The 26118-nt window shown below is 38.4% G+C and overlaps 1 protein-coding gene across 3 annotated transcripts in view; it reads right to left on the reverse strand.

The window, feature by feature from the left end:
* The window catches only part of LOC120944042 (sodium channel protein type 2 subunit alpha-like), a 317686-nt gene that overhangs the window by 126726 nt on the left and 164842 nt on the right, over positions 1 to 26118 (reverse strand). For 2 of the 3 annotated variants that reach the window (XM_040357807.1, XM_040357808.1), the window contains exons 5-11: positions 22335 to 22463; positions 11073 to 11164; positions 7719 to 7991; positions 5531 to 5594; positions 5271 to 5412; positions 1791 to 1997; positions 1225 to 1518 (exon numbers count right to left, since the gene is read on the reverse strand). In XM_040357807.1, coding sequence (XP_040213741.1) covers positions 1225 to 1518; positions 1791 to 1997; positions 5271 to 5412; positions 5531 to 5594; positions 7719 to 7991; positions 11073 to 11164; positions 22335 to 22463 — 1201 coding nt within the window. Of the gene's footprint in view, positions 1 to 1224; positions 1519 to 1790; positions 1998 to 5270; positions 5413 to 5530; positions 5595 to 7718; positions 7992 to 10883; positions 10976 to 11072; positions 11165 to 22334; positions 22464 to 26118 lie in introns of all 3 variants that reach the window. The other variant, XM_040357809.1, reaches the window with a different exon arrangement.

Genomic DNA, 26118 nt, shown 5'->3' on the forward strand with positions numbered 1-26118 from the left:
CCACAGCTTGGTAAATGAGCAGAAGCTCTGCTGACTTCCATTATCCAATCATGGGCAAGGAAAAATGCTGTTTTTTTTATTTTCCATGCACGTGATTGGGTATTCTTTGAAAAATGAAGTTTACCTAATTTACTAAGTCTTGAAGCAACTGCACTTGCAGGGTGCAACTGCACTTTGCAGAGTGCACAGTGTATTTGCCTTTAGTAAATCAACACCTGAAAAAGAGATGGGCCCAGAGGCCCTTTGACTGGCTAGGAGTATCTACCAGGGTAATGCGGCCAGAAAGTCCCCAGGACAGTGGAGTGTCTGCGGGAACATTGCATTGGACAGATTGTGCAGATGCACCTTCACCCCCTGGGGATACGGGACTCTTCTTGGGCATATTTCTTATCTTGCTCTGCTGGTCCTCAATAGCTGCATAGTGCATAATTTGCCAACTGTGTCCCGGCTATATAACAGACTGCACTTCAAGATTTCATATTTAAACACTTTAAAATTATAAGTCACTGCTGAGCATAGACCTGAGCATAGTGTTGCTTGAAGCTTTTAGCTCGAATAAGTACATGGGCTTCTTTTGAACTACTAATGGATTATATGAACTTCGGATTACTGATTTAATTTACAATTTTGCACAACAACACATGGGAGATTGAAGGTTATATATTATACTGATACGAACTATATTTTTAACCATCACATTTAAAGGCATGGCATACAACAGTCTGCTATGCTTCAACCTCAAGCTCTGTCCAAAGTTATTTTACAGAATTGAAGGTCAAATCATAGGTGTAGAAAGGTGAGGATTTTGAGAAACCTTGGCTCCAAAATGTACTTGCTTGCTATTGTGCAGGGAATTTTTTTTATTTTAGTAGTTGTAGGAAGCTTTGAATAGCTACAAATGGGATTGAGGAGACATTTTAATAACAATAAATTACAATGTAGCCAGTAAATCTATAACCATTTATTCTATAAATGATATTAACAAAGCCAGAATTATGTTTGAAGGAGAATATCACACTTTATACATTTTTTACTAAACCTATTAGAGCTTAATTGTCAGTAAGTGTCAGTGCGACGTTATTCATTAAAAGCACCAGTGCTATTTAATCTTATAGCAATAGCCATTAATAGAGGGGGTTCTAATAAAATGTTTTGCAAAAGGGATAATCAGAGCACAGAAAGACTAACAGAATACAAGACTCAAATCAACTTTCTATTTAATACCTGATGCGGAGAAGAGAACTTGTTTTCATAGGTCAGCCGGTTTCCTTCAATAGAGAAACGAAAACCTTTCCTCTTGATACTTGTTTCCGATTCAGACTTTGGAAATTTCTCATTGTCCCCTTTCTCATCATCCTCTCCAAGCTCCTTCTGTCTTCTTTTCTTCTTCCGGTTCCGTCGGTCTTTGGCACTTTTGGAGCTTAGCTTGGAAGCCTCTGATGAACTTTCAGAAAGTGGTCCAAAGCCACCATCTTCGCTGTACTCTTTTGATAGATTTAGTGCTGCTATAGCTGCTGCCTGATAAGCCACACAGAAAGAATTAACTATCATATCTATCTGAGCATTATCAACTTATAAGGCAATCATTTTGCATGCTAAAACTTTATTACTCATGCCATCTCTAAAAGGTTCTATCATGGCCCAACTTTGTGAAAAAGCCCAGATAAAAAAGGAAGGTTCACCCAGTCATAGACCTGTATAGAAACTATTATGGTTTAAAAGTATAACTTTACTAGTTGATATCTTTAACTGTAAAAATTTGTCAGTCACAATGCTAAGATACATCGTACCTGAGCATCTTCTTGTTGTTTTTTAAGTTGCTCCAACATTTGCTGAAATTCAGCTTCTTTCTGCTCTGCTTCTTCCAATGTTGCCTGATTCTGTTCCTCATACGCCATAGCTACCACAGCCAGGATCAGATTGACCAGATAAAAGGAGCCCAAAAAGATCACCAGCACAAAGAAGATCATGTAGGTCTTACCAGCGGCTCGAAGAGTCTGCAGCAAAAAGCACGTATTTTATTGCAACAAAATGATACTTGGTCCTAAACTTAATAACATAAATATATGTAAAGTATATGTAAACCTGAATTTTGGACTGAGAGGAGAAGGGTTAGAACTGCTGTGAGTTTTTTTTTGCCCTCCTTTATTACTGTGTATCAGTAAGAGAAAGCGTGGTGATATCCTTTCAATCTCCTCTAGTCTTAGACAGTTGTCATGGGGGCATATATTCCCAGTGAAAAATGTTTCCCCTATTCCTGTTCCGATGGTAATTCAAAGTTTTGGGTTTACCCTTAATTGTATTCCTGGTGATATTGGTGCTCAGGGCAATCAGAGAGAGAGAGAGAATCTTCTTAATGGGGACAGCAATTACAACCTGACAGTGGTTCTAACCCTTTACCACTCTATCCAAATATAAAAAAGGTTTTGCCTTTAGTTATACTGTACTTTAAAGCAGAATTACAGTCTGAAAAAAATGCTAAGAGATAAAGATATTTTGGTAGAAGAGGCTGTGGGGTTGATTTACTAAATGCAAATAGACTGTGCACTGTTGCTCCAGAGCTTAGTAAACGAGTTATAGCTTTACTTTGCAAATAATATCCAATCACTGTACTTTGCAAAGAATACCCAATCACATGTAATGCCACGTACACACAACCGTTTTTAGGGTTCTAAAAAATTACGTTTTCATAAAAAACGACCGTGTGTGGGCTTCAGAGCATTTTTCACGATCTAAAAAATGGGCACATTTTTTTCCTGAACATGCTCTATTTTTTAATAACGTTTTTAACGTTGTCGTTTGTTAAGGTTGTAAAAAATGGTCGTGTGTGGGCTTTAACGACGTGAAAAAACCGTGCATGCTCAGAAGCAAGATATGAGATGGGAGCGCTCGTTCTGGTAAAACGACCGTTCATAATGGAGTAAGCACATTCATCACGCTGTAACAGACAGAAAAGCGCAAATCGTCTTTTACTAACACAAAATCAGCTAAAGCAGCCGAAAGGGTGGCGCCATCCGCATGGAACCTCCCCTCCCCTCCCCTCCCCTCACCTATAGTGCCGTCGTATGTGTTGTACGTCACCGCGCTTTGCTAGAGCATTTTTTTTTCACAATCGTGTGTGGGAAAGGCCGTTTTAATGATCGGGTTGAAAAAAACTTCGTGTTTTCTAGACCCTTAAAAACGTATTTTTTAGAACCCGAAAAACAGTCGTGTGTACGTGGCATAAGGGTTGGATGATGGTAGTCAGCAGAGATTCTGCTCATTTACTAAGCTCTGGAGCAACTGTTCTTGTGAACTGCAATTGCACTTTGCAAGGTGCACAGTCTATTTGTTTTAGTAAATCAACCTCAGTATGTTTCTTTTGTGAAAAAAACTTTCCCCTTTCTTCTAGCTATAGGTGTGCTCAGCCTAATGCATTTATCTGATGTAAAGCGCTGTGCAAACTGTTGGCACTATATAAATCCTGTATAATAATAATAATTAGGGTGTGCACCCTTAAGCTCAAAGACACATGCATGTGTATGTATCTACATATATATGACCCCGGCACATTGATCTCCCTGCTGGCACAGTGAAAGAGAAGAGCATAAACGCTTCTCTTATGGAAGAGTTGATAAAATGGAGATCTTTCCCATGTTCCTATTGCTAAACAGAGCGATAACACTAATGCGCACAGGGTAATTAGAATGTGCTTGGGCACATCCGGCCTACCCCGTGCACATGCCTATGCTTCTAGCAATGTATTTGTGTACAGTATATATTGCCAGACGCACAATGTACACTATGTCACTTCTCAGCAACTGTACTGTCCCGAGAATGGATCAAGGTGCTGGGATAACGTCAGAGAAATGGCGGTGAGGGAGCAGTGGCAGAGGGAGCAGGGCTATCGGCAATTGAGGAGGGCAAAAGCTTTAAGATTTGTTATTTTCTATATGAACCAGTAGGTGGGACTTTAGGTCCCTTTAAAACTTTAAAGCTTCCTAAACTGTTCCTACTCAGCCTTATCTCTCCTAAACTCCCCGGTATGTTTCTTAATTATTTTCCACCTCTCTCCTCCTCTGTATTTGTTTTATTTTATTACCCCCTTTTGTATTTGTGCCTTATATTTTTGTATTGAAACAATCAAAACTTAATACAAATTGTCAATTTTTTTTTTTTAAAAAAGGTTAAAGCTATCACTTTGTCCCTGTGATAAAAAACAAGTGTTTTTTTTTATAGAAATCAGTAGCTCAAGCTGAAATTTGCACATGCAAGTGCATGAGTCACCCCAGTCAGATAATTGAGTCAGAAGCTTCAATCACAAAGCCCCAAAGCAGGCAGCATATGCTGGGCTGCCTCTTAACTAACCAATATTCTTCTGGGAAGAAGAATTATTTATTTACACTAAGCTCACACTTGTGTTGCTTTGCATGTCACATTTTACGTGACATGCAGAGCGTCCTGAAAACACAGGGAGGCACCTATTCTGAAAAAGCGTCCCTCACGAAAACCACAAGTGCAGTGCAGTTTCCAGTACAGTAAAACCTTGGTTTGAGAGTAACTTGGTTTGAGTGCGTTTTGCAAGACAAGCTACATTTTTAATAAAAATTTGACTTGATATACAAGTAGCGTCATGTCACAACTGAGTATAAAAGAGAAGAGAGGCGCCTCTTATTATAGCAATATGATTACATTTAATGAAGGTACAACATTTAGCAACATATTGCGACACGTAGAGGCACCTCTCTTCTCTTTTATACTCTGTAGCTCTTGCTGGATTTTACTGTGGAGGCTTCCATTTGTGGATGAACATTTTATGGTTATACAACCTATCACATTGCTATAATCGCCCAGAAGCGATTCAGTTCGCATGTGCCGCGCTATATAAGTTTTTTCATATAATCTTTTTATATGGACTATAAACGGAAGGATTTATGAATATATGATTGTGGAACGAATCATTTGAGTTTCCATTATTTCTTATGGGGAAAATCGCTTTGATATACAAGTGCTTTGGACTACAAGCATGTTTCTGGAACGAATTATGCTTGCAATGCAAGGTTTTACTGTATCTGGAGGTGCCATTAGGAATTTTGCCACCCCCAGGCATCTCCTAAACTGCAGTGCATTTTTGCCTGCAGGGTGTTGCGGGTGAGGGAACAGGTGTAGTCCCGCAGCATCAACCACCTGCACAAGTGTGCACAATGTTTATTTGAATATTTTATTTTGGCAACTTCTCCCTACTTTACTTACATTGCTTAAATTCAGCAATTTATCTCTTGAATACTCACCAGCTGATAGAGGTTCTCCCAGTAGTCTTGAGTCATTAGTCGAAACAAGGATAAGAACGCCCAGCTGAATGTATCAAAACTCGTATACCCATAGTTGGGGTTTCTCCCAATTTTAATACACATATATCCTTCTGGGCATTGACTAAAAATTGTTAAAGGAAAATACATATTAGCAGCAATATCATTTAATAAAAAACATTACAAAATCATGGGAAGTCATACTAGTTTTTTAAGAAAATGAGTATAAGAAAATTCCTTACCCTGAATCTGATGAGTTACCGCACAGCAAAAAATCCTTCTGACCTTCTTGCTTGTAAAAGTGTGCTGTATAGAAAGGAACAGAAATATTTTATTACACATTAAACAGCAGTAATAAAATGAATAGCTTGTACAAAGCATCATAGGGACCAAAAGTAACACTGAAAAGACTGCTGTTCCTCATTGCTGTTGGCAGGAACAATAGTTTGGGCATTTTCTTCAGAAAAAATGATGTCGTAAACTGTAATATCGCAATAAAAGTTATCCAAAAGTCATTCTACAAAATCTCAGCACTAAAAAGCAATCCCCCAATCCTCTGGCTCAAAAGTCTTGCATCCAATCTATTGCACAGAAAATGACTGATCAAGTTTAGGTGTGCATCTTAAAAGATTCTCTGTCCGAGATTAAAGCAGAACCCTTGTAAAAAATGTAATGTAAACCTTTCCTTGGGGCTTACCCCGCACTGCAAGGGTTAAACACTTGTTTTGGTCTAGGATGGGGCAGAAAAAGCAGATCTACTGACCTTATTACTTCGCAGAGATTAGCAATCTGTATTTTACCTAGAGTTCAGCTTTAAGATACAACTGCCCTTTTTAACTTATTTTTATCAGGGCATTCTTTTTCTACATGCCTTGAGATTCTTATTTAAAGCATAGTCCATATAGAAAATTGAAATTGAAGGCACTGATCTAGTAATTAGAAGCAGCAAAAAGGTACACTTATCTTTAACGTGTATGTGTAGCCAAACCAGGATTGCCAACCGTCAGTAAATTTACTGACAGTTTGTAAAAATATTAGATTTTTACATCTGTCAGTAAATGTCCATTAGAGAAATGTATATCTGTAAAAAGCAGTCCTTTTTCTCAGGCGGGTTAGTGTTGGCTCAGCAAGTGTTAAAAAGAACCCTTTGACAGCTTGATGCAGTACCAGCAGCCATTTATCCAGGCAGAGTTTGGAGCCAGTTGGGATTATTTTTAAATAAAAGCAGACTGGAGCCGGAGAAGAAAGGAGCAGGTGAACGCATTCAACAATCCTGCTCCTCTAGTTCCGGCTGGGGAGTGATCTCAGTTGTGCTCCACCCTGCCACCTCTCTGCATAGATAGGTAGTTGGAACCTGGTGCTTTGTCTGGTGGCAACAGCTCCTGAAGCTTGTGCCCATGACCCCACAGTTACACTACACTCTCCTCTTCAGAAACCTATTCTGCTCTTCTGCAGCTGCAGTTCTCTATCAGGTACTGTCAAGAGTGGGATTTGGGGGTGGGAGTAGAGCACTATACTGGGGGAAGCAGTGATTTGGGGGCAAAGGGGGACAGTCCTGTAATCTGTATGCAGCATACCCCTGAACCCTGCACTCTGTACGCAGCACACCCCTGAACTCTGTATGCAATGCACTCCTAAACCCTGCATTCTGTATGTTATGCACACTTGAACCCTGTACTCTATACTTAACATAAACTCCTGGTATTTCATGTCCTTTAGGACCCTCCCACGGTTAGTGCAGGAGGTGATACTGCTACCTTCTGAGTGTGTTTCTTTCCCAGCGGAATGGAAATTTTGCATTGAAATACTGTGTCACAACCAAAAGCCAAGCATTTAGCTTGTGGCTGCTGTGCAGCCCCATTGAGCTCAACGGGCAAGGTTGACAGGCAATACTGCCTGTGAAACTTGTTGAGTTAACTATGTTGAGTTAAAATTGCTGCACTATGAAGCTAAGCATCAAGGCCATGGCAATGTGTACTCACCTAAGCAGCTGCTATGTTCCTTTAGAGGTAGGTGGTCAGGGAGCGGTTCTGTTTAATCATTCTCTTTTAGGTCACTCCCAGTATTCGATGCAATGTGGTCATGCTCTTTGGTATGCATAACAGAACTTGTTTTTCAAATAAATCCCAACAGGGATAATTTATCATGCTGTGTTGACTTTTTAAATGTAAACCAGGCCAATTACCCGTTATGGATATTGTCAGTGTTTACAGATTATGTTTGTACTGTTTAAATATCAATTGTTTTAAGTTCTAATAGGAGTACTGTTATTTTTTCAGGTTGTCGTAAAAAAAATGTGCTCTGTCAGTTAATTTTCCATGTTCTTTCAGTAAAAAATAGTTGTGAGAGGTTGTGGGAGGGGGAGATGCAACAACAGTGTTCCAGGGGCAAAAACACAAGAAATCCCTAAAAAATACTATATATTCTTACATTCATCTTCAACGTATTCCTGCCAGTCATATTCAGGAAAGGTTCTATTGAAAAACGTGCTGTTGTTGTTCATTGTGCCATTGATGTAGGATGTGATATTCATTTCAGAACCGCTGTATAGTGGAGGCCACAGTAAGCATTTATTCCGTAGGTGTCCCATAAAAAGCTGTAGTCCTATTAGTGCAAAGACACTCAGACAAAACACTGTGAGAATCATCACATCCGAAAGCTTCTTAACCGACTGAATCAGGGCACCCACAATGGTCTTCAGGCCTAGAATTAGAACCACAAAATGGCATTTGTTCCAAATGCACACCAGTAGCACAGGAAAAATGTATAATTGTTGTATGATGATGACATTTTGGCATGCAGAAGCTTAGACAAACACAGTAACACCGACACAAAGCAGATAACTGAATGGACAGCCGGAAGCTGGTGAAAACAATGAAATGGTTGAGGAGACGTGGACAATTTAGTGACTTTTCTGTGTCCTACAGATGACACACCATACAAAATGGCTGGAGGAACTTTATGTATCTTTTTGGGCGAGTCCCCTCTACACAACTGTCGCTGGCAATGTATTAACTTATATCTAGTCAGCAAATGTTTCTCTTCTGGGATCCCATGTCACATCGTGATAACATAAACATAAAATGCAAGTTGATACCAGTGTCTTAAACATTTTAGAACATTCAAAAATATCTGTAAGTTCAACAGTGTAATATGGACCTAGAAAAAATAAAGATAAGCTAACCCTGTCATGTTTATTCAAATCCTACACTGACTGGACCTGTTCAAGCAGTCTATAAACTTGACAGGTAATGATGCAACCCATGAGTATTTCCTCTGTATTTGGTAAAATATAAAAAGAAATTACCCCACAACTCACTCTAGGACAGGTTCTTAAATCCTGTCCTCAGGACCCACTAATGGGCCAGGTTTGCAAGATACCTGAAATACATCACGGGTGATATAATTTGCTGCTTAGTGATTGCAGTATTCTAGCCTGCATCCCCCCAAGGTAATACTTAAAATGTGGCCTGTTAGTTGGTCCTGAGAACAGGAGTTGATAACCACTGCTCTAGGATAAGTATATGCTCAACAGCTAAGCATATAAGCTAGAATCCCTACAGTTATATGGGCTGTCATATGAATATATGATGTGTGGGGGCTCCATGCTACATCAATAGCAGCTCACATGCCAGAGAGCACTTGGTAGGTCAACCGGAAAAAAAAAAAATACAGGGCTAAACCCGCATGTATGTTATGATTCATAGTGAATCATAGTTAAGGTTTTAATGATGAGTGGCAAAAAAAGGTGCCACCAGTTCTCAGTTATATAGAAAGTTAAAATCCAAGTCCAATGATAGAGCTTTGGTGTCAAAGAAGAAAAACTAGCTAGGTTTAAAGTTGAAAGGAGGGGACTGAATGGCCCTCAAACTCCTTGGCTTAGAGTCCGGCATACATTTTAGTCCGTTACCTCCTCAGCCATTGTCCCTCTTGTTCCTTCCATTTTATAACAAGAGCATCTCAACTGCAATTTCATCCCTCTCATTAGCCATAATGACATCAGAGCAGCATATGAAATCAAGGGAGTTGAGAACTGAATTTATATGTGTGTTTTTGTGATCAAGGGACTCCCCAAGGACAGAGAATAAAAATGTGCAGTTTTAAAAAGGTAAACATTAATTTTAGTGCAAAATAAAAGATGGGGATTTACTTGGAGGTGTACGGTTAAGGCACTATGCCTAATCATAAAGCATACCACTACTGGAACTAGCCCTGGCGGGTGGGGCAACAAAATGAGAAAGATGGGCTTCTACTGCTTCATTATCATGCAGTCAAGGGTATATTGCTAAGCCTAAAGGCTCGTACACACGACCGAGGAACTCAACGGGCGAAACACATCGTTTTCCTCGTCGAGTTCCTTGTTAGGCTGTCGAGGAACTCGACAAGGCAAGTTTCTCCATTCCCGTCGAGGAAATAGAGAACTTGCTCTCTTTTTGGCTTGTCGAGTTTCTCGACAGTTTCCTCGACGAAAATGTACACACGACCGGTTTCCTCGGCAAAAAAATATCTCCCAGCAAGTTTCTTGCTGGTTTTTGCCAAGAAACTCGGTCGTGTGTATGAGGCTTTAGATTGATCTTCATTTTAATAATTTTGAGGTATAACACACTGAATGTTTGTATGTTTGGGATGTTAACAGTCCTTCATTAACATGTCTACTATTTTTATATGGATGATGTTGCCCTATCCTCTTATTTAATATAAGCTGCAATGCAAAATAATGAACATTTGGTGGAGTTATAGTAGGATGCAATAAATCATTTTTTCCTTTGGGCTTTTCCTTGAGTCAAAAAATTATGTTTTCATGTCTATAGCATACACTGTTGTGAATGTAATATATTATTTATTTTATCACAGAGGAAACACTTACATTTTATGTATAGTTTTCACTTAACCACTTCATGTCTATTTCACACATATTTCCACTGCTCTAAGAAGGTTATCTATGAGAAAAGTTTTTTATCTAATTTGGAAAGAAAAATCTTTTCCAAAAAGATGTCACATGCAGCTAACATGCATTTAAAAGCCATAATCTACTTCTAAATCAAGACTAAATCAGAACTTTAATTGGTCAAGTGACTATATGACTTGTTAGCTTTTTAAAGGCAATGATGTTCAATTTATACTGTATAAACTGTATATATATATATATATATATATATATATATATATATATATATATATATATATATATATATATATATATATATATATATTGATATATATATTTTTAGCTTTGCCATTTTTATAGTCATATGGCATGGATACCAATAAAGAAAAAAAATTCAAATTTACCTCGGTGGACAAAAAAAAATAAAAAAAATCTTAAAATGCAAATTACACAGATTGAAGATAGAAGAGTCTCATGCAAGAAGTGTTCAGAACTTGGAAAAACTGAACTAAAAACTTAAATAAAGAAAAGCTAATGCTAAAAAAAGCTAGGAATCTTTTGGATCTCTCAGGCTTTGCTCAGGATTCCTGCTTTTTTTCTGATTATTCAGCAGCATGAGTGGCAAACATCAAGGCTCTATGCTCAAAAGACGTGGCTTGTACTTAATGAAGCAAAATCAAGCCTTCGTGTTTTAACCTGTCTCTCACCTGGAATGACTGAAATTGTTTTCAATGCTCGGAGAACTCTGAATGTTCTCAGTGCTGAAACATTGCCCAGGTCCACAAACTCTGTGACATATCTGTAATAGGGGAGTTCACACACAAACACAATGACAGACACAAAGAAACAGTTGGATGTACAAAGGGGCCTAACATCTCACACCAATTACTTCTTACCTGGAATTACAGAAATTGTTTTCAAAGCTCTCAGTACTCTGAAAGTTCGAAGAGCTGAAACATTGCCTAGGTTTACAAATTCTGTTACATACCTGTAGAATTAAATCAGAGTTATTCAGGATTTAAGGAAGGGTCTACTGAGCACAGACCTCCCACGAAGGTTGGAGACCTTGCTGGTGTTACTGATAAAACTGAGGTGAACCAAAAAACTACAGGTTAAAGTGTGCAAAAAAGCTCCTTCCTGACAGAAAGTCCAAAGAATAGTTCTGATTTTGGTTTGTCTGGGGGCTTAGCAAGGTGGAGGCTGCAATTTTTTAGTTAACATTTTATGGGCTTAACCTCCCTGGCGGTATGATTCTTTCAGAAAAAAGGTGCTGAAAGCGGTACCATTATTTGCAAGGAAATTTGGCGTTTTATATTGTAGGCCTGTAATTTTTAGGAATAACTCACTTAAATCTGACCAATCAAGATTCTAATAGGCATCCCGGGTATGACATTTTTTTAAAAACAAAATGATAAATTATAATATAATAAATAATTATAAATAATTATAACAAATAATAATATAATTATAATAAAAATTATTCAATAATGTAATCAAATCAAAATCACTGAAATTTGCTCAGTTGCAGAATTGTTGCTGTCATTTTTTTTTTATGACAAATTTCCCCACAAATCGCTATCGCACAATTCTGCAAGTGATTATAATTTATTATCGCTGTTTTTTAGCTGCTCTAAAACTATTTTTGACATAAAGGGACACTTTTGGTTGCTATGGACAATCTACAGTTTGCAGGCAGAAAGAAAAGTTTTTATTATATAAAAGTACATGTAGGACACTGGGCAGACCACTAGGGACAAAGGGGGTGTGTATTTTTTACATACAGTACTGTAATCTATAAGATTACAGTACAGGCATACCCCACTTTTAAGTACACAATATGGTTTATTTACTAAAGCTGGAAAGTGCAAAATCAGGCTCACTTCTGCATAGAAACCAATGAGCTTCCAGGTTTTATTACCAGGCTTATTAGAACAAGCTGTGGTTAGAAACTCATTGGTTTATATGCAGAAGTGAGCCTGATTTCGCACTTTCCAGCTTTAGTAAATACACCCCATTGTGTACTTAAAAGTGGGGTATTCCTGTATACTGTATGTAATGTGTTTGTTTACGTTTTTGAATTTGGCGCCGTTCTCCGCTCCCGTGCATCGTAACGTCGCAGGGAACGGAGATCGGCGGCACAGGAGGACACTGTGTGAATCGAGCGAGGACCCGCTCGCTCACACAGTGGCATCGCTGGATCCAGGGACAAGGTAAGTAAACACTCCCTGTGGATCCAGCGAGGCGAGCCCGAGTCTGACTCGGGGTTACCGCTCGCAGCATGAAAATCTAACCCCGAGTCAGACTCGGGAATACCGCCAGGCAGGTTAATAAATAAAACCCCAATTCCAAAATAGTTGGGACGCTGTGTGACATCTACATAAAAACAGAATACAATGATTTGCAAATCTCATAAACACATATTTTATTAACAATAGAAAACTGAAAACATGTCAAATGTTTAAACTAAATTTACTATTTTAAGAAAAAAATAAGGTCATTTTGAAATTGATGGGAACTACAAGTCTCAAAGGTTGGGACAAAGCAACGAAAGCTGGCAAAGTAAGCGGTACTAACAAGGAAGAGCTGGAAGATTACGCAATTCATTTTGTTAATTGGCAACAGATCAATAACATGATTGGGTAGAAAAAGAACATCTTAGAGAGTCAGAGGGGGTTATTTACAAAAGGCAAATCCACTTTGCACTACAAGTGCAAAGTGCAGTCGCTGTAGATCCGAGGGGGACATGCAAGGAAAATAAAAAACAGAATTTTAGCTTGCACATGATTTGATAATAAAACCAGCAGAGCTTTCCCTAATTTCAGATCTACCCCTCAGATTTACAGCGACTACACTTCCAAGTGCACTTTCAGTGCAATTTATAGTGCACTTTGCACTTGTAGTGCAAAGTGGATTTGCTTTTCGTAAATAACCCCCAGTGTCTCAGAAATGAAAAACTGTGCCTAAAAATTGTTGAACAATTTCAAAATAATGTTCCTCAATGTAAAATTGCCAGTATATCATAATCTACAGTACATAATATCATCAAAAGATTCAGAGAATCTGGAGAAATCTTTACAGAAAGCTAATATTGAAAATATTTTTTTTCTTAAAATGGTACATTTTCCCTGTTTAAATATTTGATACATTTTCTAATTTCAATTGTGAATAAAATATGTGTCTATTAGATTTTCAAATCATCATTGCATTCTGTCACAGTGCAAATTGTGTCAATGTAGTGCTTTTGCAAGACATTTAGATACAAAGTTCTCCTTTCAACTCCTGGCTTCAGGGAACTGTGTGAAGTACAGCTGCAAAGCTAAGGTGAGACAGCTTGTCACCAACAGCGGTATTATACTAGACTATCCCGAGAGGCAGTATGCCCAACAGAAGTAAATTATATGCATGGAGCATGAGGAACTATGTAACCCGAGTAATGTTCCTAGTAGTTTGAGGTACCTAACAAGTGAAACTACCAAAAAGGATTTCTCCCCTGAGTATTGTGAAAAGTGCAGTAAGATGAAAAAAAAAAAACCCCCATCTAAACAGCTCTCCAGCAATATTTTACCTGCTTTTTAACACAAGGTTAACAGTCATAAGGAGGACTGAGGCCTCGTACACACGACCGAGGAACCCGGCGGGCGAAACACATCGTTTTCCTCGTCGAGTTCTTGTTAGGCTTGTCGAGGAACACGACGAACCAATTTTCTCCATTCCCGTAGAGGAAAAAGAGAACATGCTCTCTTTTTGGCTCGTCGAGTTCCTCGACAGTTTCCTCGCTGAAAAATGTACACACGACCGGTTTCCTCGGCAAAAAAAATCTCCCACCAAGTTTCTTGATGGATTCTGCTGAGGAAACCGGTCGTGTGTACGAGGCCTGAGTAGAGAGACCTTGGTGCGCATGTGGAAACAAAGATAGGAGTTTCTGTTTTTTGCTATGGATTATAGAAAACCAATTTAAATATTTATAGCTTACTAGGTATACATTATATGCAGTTTATATGCTGGCATAGTATAGCTTATGGGGTAAATCAAGGGCAGTTGTTGCCTCTCTACTGGTTTCCATATTTGATATAATTTCCCTCTATAAAATGTCACATGTATTCTAGGACTATTGACTATACCCTTAACCATGGTCCCAGTTTCTTGTACAAGTATTGGATTGTGGTAGAGTGCTGGTTGGTTGGTTAGTAGGTGATGGTGGCACTCTGTAGTCAATAAAGACTAGTGGACAAGGCTGATAACAATGTTGTATGACAACGGTCAGCAAAGGTGGAGTATATAGGAAATTACAAGTTTATGTGGTTTATGATAGAATTAACATATATATTTTTGCACTCATTGCATAGTTCTAACAAAGCATGTTTAATTGTTTATTTACCAGACTAAAAGGAAGCAAATTAGAAAATTTAAGTTAATTGTTAGGATTTACATCCACTATAAACTCAAGGTAAGCATTCACAAATCTGTAGAAAGTTGTAATCTGATTTTTATGCAGATTTCAACACTATATAACACACTATGTAACATTTTTCACAATAGTCACCACACTCTGAACTGATTTAAATAAGACAGAAAATGGAAAATAAATACATTTTACAATGTACTGAAACGGTGGCAGAGTGGCCTAAGGCCTTGGCTGATGTAGTGCAACAGCTGGAAAGCTGTAAGTTATTCTGTCCCAGATGTAGAATGCTTGGATATTCAATTTGAATTTTTATTATATTGTTTAAATCAAATGTAAAAAAGGCCTCTTTCAGTGTTCAGCCTTTCCACATTTAAACTGTACAGTTTCGTGAAATCACCTAATATCTTTAAATGATGTAATTTTGTAGATGGCAAAAAAAAGAAGCGTTTTTTGAGGTGAAAAGGGAATCCTTATAGAAATAGTGATATATGTGGCCTACTTTTTGAAGATTCAGTAAAACGGGCACTTTTATGGGAGCCAATAGAGCAGAACTGATTCCAAGAGACATCTCTGAGAGAGCAATTTAATGTAAAACAATGCACTGATACTGAAGCGTTCAGCGGTCTGTGTAACAATTTCCTCCCCGGAACATCTGATTAGAATGTTCAGATATGGACTGTGTACAAGCAGGGTGGATAAAAATCAATGATTTTTTTTTAAAACAAAATCCGATTTTTGGGATTTAAATCCGATTTTTTTTATTTAAATATTTTTTTATCAAATATATTTTAATAAAATGCTTTTGGAGTAAAAATCTATCTAAAGATAGTTTTCTATTTAAGATACATTAATAATTTAGTTTATTCAGCATGAAATGGAGCTTAGTTATGTAGCATGAGGCTGTATATTCTGCAATATTTACATTTTTGGTAAGCTCATTCAATGAATCCAAGCTTTGCAAGCTGAGATAACATGAACTGCATGGATGCATTTACACCATTTCACAGTAACGAGGAGATAAACCAAAGTTCAGGAATATTCATTTATCCCATTGTTTTGCAAACCTATGTACACTACAAACTGTATGATTGAATCGGTTCTGAGATCGCAGTTTTACTAACCTGACAGCTTATTATTCTAAATAGGAAACCTTAATTTTGTTTGTAAATATTAAAGATTTCAACTACCAGCAAGAATAAGTCCTTACATTTAAAGAGCACCTATCATTTCAGATCCATCATGGCAGTGCCTGTAAGCGGGCATCCACTCACCTTCTGCCACCATGTCCCTCACCTTGTTGTGTCACTGCCGCATCACCAGCCATCTTATTAAAGTGAATGGGACTGTCGGTGAGTCAACCGCAGGTCAGAGGAGGAGCCGCTCCAGGACAGAGTTGACAGTTGCTCTTTAAAATGTATGATTTAAATCAAATTGATTTAAATCAAGCCTTTTTACTAGTGATTTAAATCATGATTTTAATTGTGATTTAAATCGACTTGATTTAAATCAAATCCACCCTGTGCTCAAGTAATAAATATCAGTCTTATATATTAATTAAAGTGTATCTAAAGCCATTTTTTGGGGTTTTGGATAGCGTAGGGAAAGTTTAGAACCGCTGTCAGGCATTTCTTGATGTCTGCGTGCCTTTTGGATAAAGTCAGGCTATTTATCCTGGTCATTATCTTTCACCCCCTTTCACGTGAATGTATCGATCAGGTCCACTTGTCAATTGTTCAGGTGGATATGATCAGAAGCTCCATGCGGGTCTATGGGCAACTGGATATAAACAAACTCGTGTTTATTGACATCCACCTACCTCCAAGCCTATCCAGTTCCAGAAAAAAATTGAGAAGAACTGCGTTGTTCTTTGTTTTTCCAGACCTAAACATGATGGATTGTATTAAACATCCAGCTGCCTATAGATCCAACACTGTCTGCCAGTCTGTTGTCAAAATACAGACAAACGAACTGAACAGCACGAATGTCACAAAACTATCACCCATCTACTTCATCTCCAGTTCAGCATCATCTTCAGGAATCTTTATGGATCCCCTGCTAAATGCAGCAGAGCAGCACTGTGTGAGGCCCCGTACACACGACCGAGTTTCTCGGCAGAATTCAGCCAGAAACTCGATCAGAGCCGTATTCTGCCGAGAAACCCGGTCGTGTGTACACTTTTGGCCGAGGAAACCGACGAGGATCTCGTCGAGCCAAATAGAGAACATGTTCTCTATTTCCTCGTTAGTCAATGAGGAAACTTGGCTCGCCGAGATCCTCGGCGGCTTCACAAGGAACTCGATGAGCAAAACGATGTGTTTTGCTCGTCGAGTTTCTCGGACGTGTGTACGGGGCCTGAAAGAAACCTTTAATTTTGAGTTGTCACTAGAATGGATATAAAGATCTTCCAACAGAGACATTGGTCCAGTGACAACTGAGGTACACCTTCCCTTACTTTTGGGAAATATATTTTTACTTTATGTTGTGTCTTGTTACAGAAAGTGAAGGAAAATCCCCCAATGGGATACAGACAGCAAAAAATAAAAATAAAAAAAAATAAGCTGAACTCCAGTTTTATTGGCTTCTCTCCTGTACTGAAATTACTCAGATTTTGCTGCACATTGTGAGCTTCCCAAAAGGAATGCACAAGGCAACTACTGATATGAAGTTAAGCTCTCGTGCACCCCCTACAACCTCTCACATCTGATTATTACTCTATAGTGAAGACAGACAGCCTCACTGGCCAACAGTAAGGATGTTGATGTAGGCAGGTCAAGCTTCAAGATGATATGTGCAGATTGAGTCCCCAAGGTTTAGGGCTTCTGGAGAACTCTGGAGCAAAAAAAGAGTTGTGTGCACATCCCTATATCTGCATTTAAACTGAACATTAACCCAAAAGTGATGTATAAAAAGCTGGAGCCTGGAGTGCTGAATCAGTTCCTAGCTTCTTATATTTATTGGATACCCCAAGAGTGGGATCTTCATGCCATCATTCTTGCCAATGTCCCTAGGAGTTTTGGAGGTCCCTGGTTACCACTGTATGTCCAGGTCCTCCTGGTACATTCCCCAAGATGTAAACAAAATTTAAAAAAAAACAGCAAGGAGAGTGGAAACCCCTCATAATGGCCACAACAGTATTCAGATACATGAACTTTAGTGCACACACATAACCTCTCATAAGTCCCCATGTAACATAAAAAAACTTTCAGTTGAAATAACACTCCATCATCTTTAAAAAACATAAATATCAGTTTTAGTTAGACTGGGCAGTTAACCTACTTAGTGCTTAGTATAAGTTTGTTTTAAGCCTCTAGTGAGTAGAGTTTAAAGCTAAGGGACTTATAATAAAGTGATGTCAAAATGTATTTATTATCCTCAATTCTATTGAGGCCAGCGACACTACAAAAAATTAAATTAGTCTTTGTACTTAACATACAGTATTTTTTTCAGTTGTTTAGTGCAGAGCAGACCAGCATTTAGTGCAAAATGCCGGCATATTCCTTCAAAATGTCAGTACATTACCTATGTATGAATTAAAGTTGTCTATCCTGACCAAATCTAACTCACTTGGGTATCAACTAAGAAGGAAAGAAACCAGATTTTTAAAAGCACCTCTGCCTATGTATGTAGTCTTGTACTTGTTTTATCCCCACATGATATTCAAGTTGGAGGAAAGGGATATACATATAACTCCATTGCTGACCCCCTTCCAAAATACTTGGCTGCCTCTGGCTACATTTCCTTTTATGCCACTGACTCAGAAAAAAACATAATCAGGGGTTCTGACTAGAGGGAAAAAAGTCTTCTGACTCTGAAGCCATCCCGTACAGAGCGACTTCATCGGGGCTTGCAAAACGACTTATTTATAGAAGCCAAGGCAAGCCACTCCGAAGTCGCCCCGACGTAGTATAGGGACCCTTTTCGACTTGAGTCGCTCCTATTAAAACTGTTCCATTGCAATGCATGGAGCACGACTAAGTCGCCTGACAGATTTCCCCTGTGTGAACCGGCACTTATGGATTCTGAGTTATTATATTTGTATTAGAAAGTCCCTTTAACATTGTATGTTCACAACTACTTTATGAAAACATTTCCCTTTTCTTGATTTAGTAGAGGTTTTTGCACACTTCAATCCTGCAGATTTCTTTTAAGGTACAGTGAGCTATAGTTTTTTTTTTTTTTCATTCTGACACTTGTAAACAAAAGATATTTGGGGATGGGGAATGAACAGTTGGACTAAATTTAGCTAAACCAGCAAGACAAAAAGGTTAGAAACAGCACTTAAAAAAATAGTTACCACTTAGTATATAGAAACACACGTTCTAACGTGGAAATATGCATAAATTTAAACACAAATACATTTATTCTGCACTTTTCTTTCATTTTGGAATAAATAAGGCATCCTATGTGAAAAATAAGAATGTTTAACAAGAGGCAAGAACTATATTTTTTGTCTCACTGCCATAACCTAAAATGTATGTGCAGTATAACTAAAAAGTTATTTTTCCCTTTGTTTTGAATAGGGAAGCAAAAAAATTACGGTAAAAGAGAAGTATGGGATTTCAAAATAACAAACATGCATACTCATAGCATTGGCTCGATACTACATGTAGCCATGGCCACAGACAGCAATAAAAAAAACTTGACAGGGCTCTAATCCTTCCCATCATATCCAAAACTAGAAAACAAAATAGCTATACACACACACACATCAAGTGTGATAAATATCTGCATCCCAATCTTCTATTGGCCTCGTGGTTGGCCATATTTGGAAGCTCCTCTGCAACTAAACTGTGTCTTTGGACCACCCATAAGCACTTCTCTTAAAGTATTTTAAAGTTCCCCTTGTATCTGACAATTTATATGTAATAAAAACATCATAATAATGTGCCAATGTTTTTTTTTCATTTAACTTTATATTTCAGGATTAGTGGTACTTTAGGTGTCTTTTTTGCAAACATGCCTAATGAAAAGTAGCGTCCCTGCCTTGGAACTATCACATTTTTGGCACAGTTGATGGCAGGTGCCAGGACTGAACAGAAAATATAGCTATGCTCTACTTCTCAGAAAGGTACTTCTAAAATGTGAAGCTGATTTATGAGAATTCATTAAAAAAGTATTTTATTAACACCTTACATTTCATAAATTAAAGGGTAGGATTTGCTAAAGTGAATGTTCACTGCTACACTCGTAAATCTCTCTCGCTCTACCTTAAAGCTTCATGCACACACTGGACGTTTTGCTGCTGCCCATGGGGGTCTTTGCCATTTTTCCGGCCTCTAAATGCTCCTAAATGTTAGCCTATGTGTCCATGCACACATAGGTGTTTAGAGAGGTTTGGAGGCAGGGGCGTTTAGGAGCGGAAAATATAACCCAAAGCCAGTGTGTCCAGGAGCAGCAGAGTTTTGGCAGAAAAAAATTCTGAAGCACCTAAGGCTATTCACGTTTAGTGCTTCAGCGTTAATTTATTTCAATGGCCAAAATAAATTATTATTCTAGCCAGTGAACTGAAGTGATGCCCAAGTGTTTGACCTGCCTAAAATCACCTAAACACGTTACACAAGTTTACAAGGGTCAAGCATTTTTTATGCCAAAATTCTGCTGTCAGGAGTCAAGAAGATTTAAAATAATGTCCAATGTACATGAGGCTCAAAGTAAAGCTTTATATAGCAAAGTATGGATTGATTATTTTTATTTAAAGTGATTGTAAAGTCAGATTTTCTTTCTATAAAAATAACAAACATTTTATACTTACCTGCTCTGTTGCAGTGGTTTTGCACAGAGCAGCCCTGATTCTCCACTTCTCGGGTGCCTCTTCTGTGCTCCTGGCCCTTCCCTCCCATTGAGTGCCCCCACAGCACACAGCTTGCTATAGGGGTACCCAAGCTAAGTTGCAGCTCCGCGCGTCTATTCAGAGATGGAGCTGCGGTTGAGCCACGCCCCCTCTCTCTCCTGATTGGCTAACTGACTTTGATTGACAGCAGTGGGAGCTAATGGCGCCACTGTTGTGTCTCAGCCAATCAGGAGGGAGAGTCCCGGATATCCGAGACACTCGTGGACATCGCTGGACAGACATGGGGCTCAGATAATTATTGGGGATTAGAGGGGGGCTTCTGCACACAGAAGGCTTTTTATCTTAATGCATAGAATGCATTAAGATACAAAACCTTCTGACTTTACAATCCTTTTAAACATGCTATATTGGATTGTTGTATTCAGGGCCATGTTTCAGGGTTTTAATATATTTTCTTCATCAGGGCTATGAACAAATATCAGAACCATATATAACAAGTCAACAAAGAATAAAAAATGTAATTACTTGAAAAAAAAATATTGTGCTAGAAATCAGGTATCATACAGCAATCCAGATATTTACTAAAGCAGTATTAGGCCTTGTACACACGAGAGGATATCCGCTGGAAACGGTCCGCCGGACCGTTTCCAGCGGATAAATCCTTTGGCGGATTTGGATCTGATGGCTGTACACACCATCAGATCGAAATCCCCGCGGAATACATCCATGGTGACGTGGCCGCGCCGTCGCCGCGACGATGACGCGGCGATGTGCGCGACCCTGAAGGTAAATACTTCCACGCATGCGCCGAATCATTACGACGCATGCGAGGGATGGGAGCGGACGGACTGATCCGGTGAGTCTGTACAGACGACCGGATCAGTCCGCTGGACTGGATTCAAGCGGATAGATTTCTTAGCATGCTAAGAAATTTTTATCCGCTGGGAATCCGTCGGCTGGATTTTTATCCGCTGGGAAATGTCTGCTCGGACGTACACACGACCGGATCTATCTGCTGGAACTGATCCGCGGATCAATCCCAGCAGATAGATCCGGTCGTGTGTACGGGGCCTTAAAGTCAAGACTCAACAATCTACTGACAGGCAGGGTATATATAACAGAAAAGACCCTAGTGGTTTCTTCTGTTATAAATGTCTGCCCCTGCCTGTCAATAGTAATATGATCTAAGAGTTCCATGTGCAGCTCAAACCATATTTACGGCATCCATTGTGTGCTGTGGTGATGTGACTCCCATGTGCATGTGTGGGAGTGCCGTCATCACAGCCCAATCATTCAACCGATCAAAGAGAAAGAACCTGGAAAGAAGACCAAGCACTAATGAAAATGCCTAGGACCATTGGAAGCACTGACAGCGCAGCACTGAACGGCTTCATTTGACAGGTAAGTCCGCCATAATGTGTTAATATGTGGTGCATATTAGCAAATTACGGCACAACACTGCAGGGGGCCCATTTTTTTTACACATTTTATTGGTGGAGGTTACTACCGATTTAGATCAATCATGACATGTATTACAATTTATGATATTCAGCATGTTATTGCTAAACATTTTATCATGAAACTTAATTTCCTAAAATGTTTTGCCTTTTTATATTTGTTTCTAATATTGTTTTTAAATATATGAATATATTTAAATATATTTTAATCCCGAAGCACGTTGGCTATGACTACAGCAAACTTTAAAAAAGTATTAAAAAAAAAAAAGCATTTGCCCATCATTTTCTGTCAGGTATAAGGTCCTGCCCCTTCAGATTGGAGTACTGTTTGCTGTACCATGTTTTTCTTGTAAGGTCCTTTAGGGCCATTATGCCTTGTGGATGTGAGCAGCCTAATTGTTGCAATATATGATCATGTCTGCTTGGCATCTGACATGTTTTTTTTTCTCTCCTAGTCAGTTCTTAAGTGAGGCCTCATTCAAAAGTAACGAAATGTGATACTTACGCCATAACGATTACACTGAAATCCAGCCAGTTCCATGGGTCTCTTAGGAAAGTAAATTTTTCTAGACAAAAACCCCTTGCGAGAATTTTTATCAGAGACTCGAATGTATAGATTCCAGTAAATGTGTATCTGCAAGAAGTGATCACACAGGATATTAGTACCAATAACATCATACACTTCTCAAACAAAATGGTTTAATGGATTTAATATATATATACATACACACACATACAGTATATATATACATGGTAGTTCCAATTTTTATGTCACACAATATTAGCACAACAATTTAGGAAACTTTCAGGGGTCACTTATGGTCACCAGCACCATAAGACTGGAGGTACTTTCTTCATAGATTGATTTCTTTAACCTCCCTGGCGGTATGATTCTTTCAGAAAAAACATGCTGAAAGCGGTACCATTATTTGCAAGGAAATTTATATTGTAGGTCTGTAATTTTTAGAAATAACTCACTTAAATCTGACCAAACAAGATTCTAATAGGCATCCCGGGAAAGACATTTTTTTAAAAACAAAATTATAAATTATAATATAATAAATAATTATAAATAATTATACCAATTAATAATATAATTATAATAAAAATTATTCAATAATGTAATCAAATTAAAATCACTGAAATTTGCTCAGTTGCAGAATTGTTGCTGTCATTATTTTTTTTTTTTTTATGACGAATTTCCCCACAAATCGCTATCGCACAATTCTGCAAGTGATTATAATTTATTATCGCTGTTTTTTAGCTGATCTAAAACTATTTTTGACATAAAGGGACACTTTTGGTTGCTATGGACAATCTACAGTTTGCAGGGAGAAAGAAACGTTTTTATTATATAAAATGACATGCATGACACAGGACAGACCACTAGGGACAGGGGGGTGTGTTTTTTTTACATACAGTACTGTAATCTATAAGATTACAGTATACTGTATGTAAGGTGTTTGTTTACGTTTTTGAATTTGGCGCCGTTCTCCGTCCCCGTGCGTCGTAACGTCGCAGGGAACGGAGATCGGCGTCACACGGAGGCACTATGTGAATCGAGCGAGGTCCCGCTCGCTCACACAGCGCGGTGGCATCGCTGGATCCAGGGACAAGGTAAGTAAAAAGTGCCTGTGGATCTAGCGAGGCAAGCCCGAGACTGACTCGGGGTTACCGATCGTAGCAGGAAAATCTAACCCCGAGTCAGTCTCGGGAACACCGCCAGGAAGGTTAATGGACATTTATTGTGCACCTATTGTACTGTATGTTTAGGTGTTATTTTAGATCCTTTTGGTTTTGTACATTGTGTATTATTATACTTACACTCCACATACGTTCACATATAATCATTTAAAGTTGTTTTGGCAGCGCTACACCACATATTATTTATTTATGTTGATGCGTAAATCTCAACATTGAATTTTTACCTGGCCTGTATAATTATAGGTATGTCTAATAGTGACTATATATATATCAGGGCTCGACAAACTCCAGGCGCCAGGTCACCATGGTGACCAGAAGTTTTGACATGGTGCCTGGTAGATATGTGCATTCCCGTTCGTACGAATGTTATTTTCGTACGAAAATGTTCATTTTCGTACCCGCAGAATAATGTGTACATACGAAAAAATGTAAGCACCAAAATACGAAAACGACGGGATTACGAATGAGTCGCATAACGAACAACCGCAAATACGAACGAACGATCGGACGAAAATACGACAAAACTAAAACGGCTAAAGAACGAATATGACATCTATAACAAAAGACTTGCATTCTTTATTTTGTTTGAATCTTTGTTCTGTTCGTATTTTGATTTTCAGTCGTATGTTCATATGACATCTATAACAAAAGATTTTCATTCTGTATTTTGTTTGATTCCTTTTTCTGTTTGTATGTTCATATGACATCTTATAACAAAAGATTTGTATTCTGTATTCTGAATTCCTTCTTTCTGTTCGTAATTTGGTTTCAAAATACAGAATGCAAATCTTTTGTTATAAGATGTAATTTTCGTTTTTTTGAATGGGCAGTGAGTGTAGTTAGTTGAAGTGAAGCAGCTTCTCTTTTGTGCTGAGTAGTACAGTAAAGCCAAATAAACTTTTCTGTGGATTTTCGTCTGAAGGGAGAGATCAGTTGGCTAGACTTTTGAACCTGGAACCCAAAAATGGTTTTCTGATGGAGTTTAAAAACGAACGAACGTTCGGTAAAACGATCGTTTTTATGTTTGTTGTTAAAAAAGTCTGACCAAGTGTATGGGGCTTAACAATAGTTAATATGGATGAGCCGCGTGTTGAAAGTGCCGCGAATCCCACGATATATTTACGAAAGTACAAAATTATGAAAATTCACGAAAATTATTGTCTAACAAGTAACGAACATGAATTAAACAGAATAACGAACCATCCCGCATGTACGAAAATAAAACGGTAACCAAAATACGAAACGATCGGAATACGAAAAAATCGCGTCGTACGAAAAACGAACGGGAACGAACAGGAAAACGGGCGTCTTACGAAAAACGAACGGGAACGAACCTACGGAACGATACGAAACAGAACAAAAAAAAACGAAAAAAAATTCTGTGCACATGTCTAGTGCCTGGGCTGACGCCTGAATGAATGCCGTGCCCCCCGCTATGTATCCCAGGCTTTGCTTGCCCATCTGCAGACCTGGGCATGGGACCGGCACGTCCACTCCTCCCCTTCTAGTTGTTGACCTGGAAGTGACATGTGACGTAATTTCCGGGTCCCGGTTGAAAGTTTCCCTGGCCATCAAGGCCAGGAAAGAATGTAATGTAATGCAATGTGCACTGCATTCCATTTAGTGGAGCACAGGGGAGACATGCAGGGCCTTATAGACCCTGCATGTCTCATTAAAGAGAGCCTGTGACCAAAAGAAATCATCACATAGGGGACTTTTGCCCCCTATGTGATGGAAAAAAAAGTTAAGTAAAAAAAATATTTTTTTTGAATTGTAGAAAATTAAAGGTACACCCAAGCACATAAAATCCCCTTCCCGAAAAAAATTCATGTTCCCCACCCCCACATATACGGACGTATAAATGTAAAGGCGCAGGGGGGCTATGCCTGAAAACATTAATTGTGATACACATTACATATCACAGAGCATGCTGGAATGAGAGCAATAATTCTAGCACCAGACCTCCCTCGTAACACTAAACTGATGACTTACCGGGGCTTTTAAAGCATTGCCTATAGAAAAGAAAATATAGGGCACTAACATGTTTAAGATTTGACATGTTGGGTAACTATTTACTTGGTGCAACCACTGCTTTTATATTTTACCATTAAATTGGGTAATTTAGTGCATTTTTGTGCCCCCAAAATGTACTTTTAATTTTTTTTTTTACTGAAACCTTTGCGGTAACATCATGTGACATAAAAAATTTAAACTACCGATATTTTACTCTCTAGGATGTCTGCTTTCAGAAAATATATAATGTTTGGTAGTTTGATGGGCCTTCAGGCCTCAAATGATTTTTTTAAATGCAAAAAACAGCTCTGGCTGTGAAAAGGTTAAAGGATAAGTTCACCTTCAGAAACATGTTTCACTGTAAGATTTGTTAGTTAAAAAAAATGGCTCCTAACTTATTTAGCTGGCTCCTAGATTCAAAGCAAATTTGCCAAGACCTGATTTATATAATTTTAGCCTTAATTTATTTCTATTAAAATTTCTTTCCTTTTAATACTGCATGCTAAGTGCATTTTAATAAACAGAGCATGTAATATGCTTCCAATGTAGACCATGAGATTCAGATGTGTCAT

The sequence above is a fragment of the Rana temporaria genome, chromosome 6, assembly GCF_905171775.1.
Source record: "Rana temporaria chromosome 6, aRanTem1.1, whole genome shotgun sequence".
NCBI classification, from domain to species: domain Eukaryota; kingdom Metazoa; phylum Chordata; class Amphibia; order Anura; family Ranidae; genus Rana; species Rana temporaria.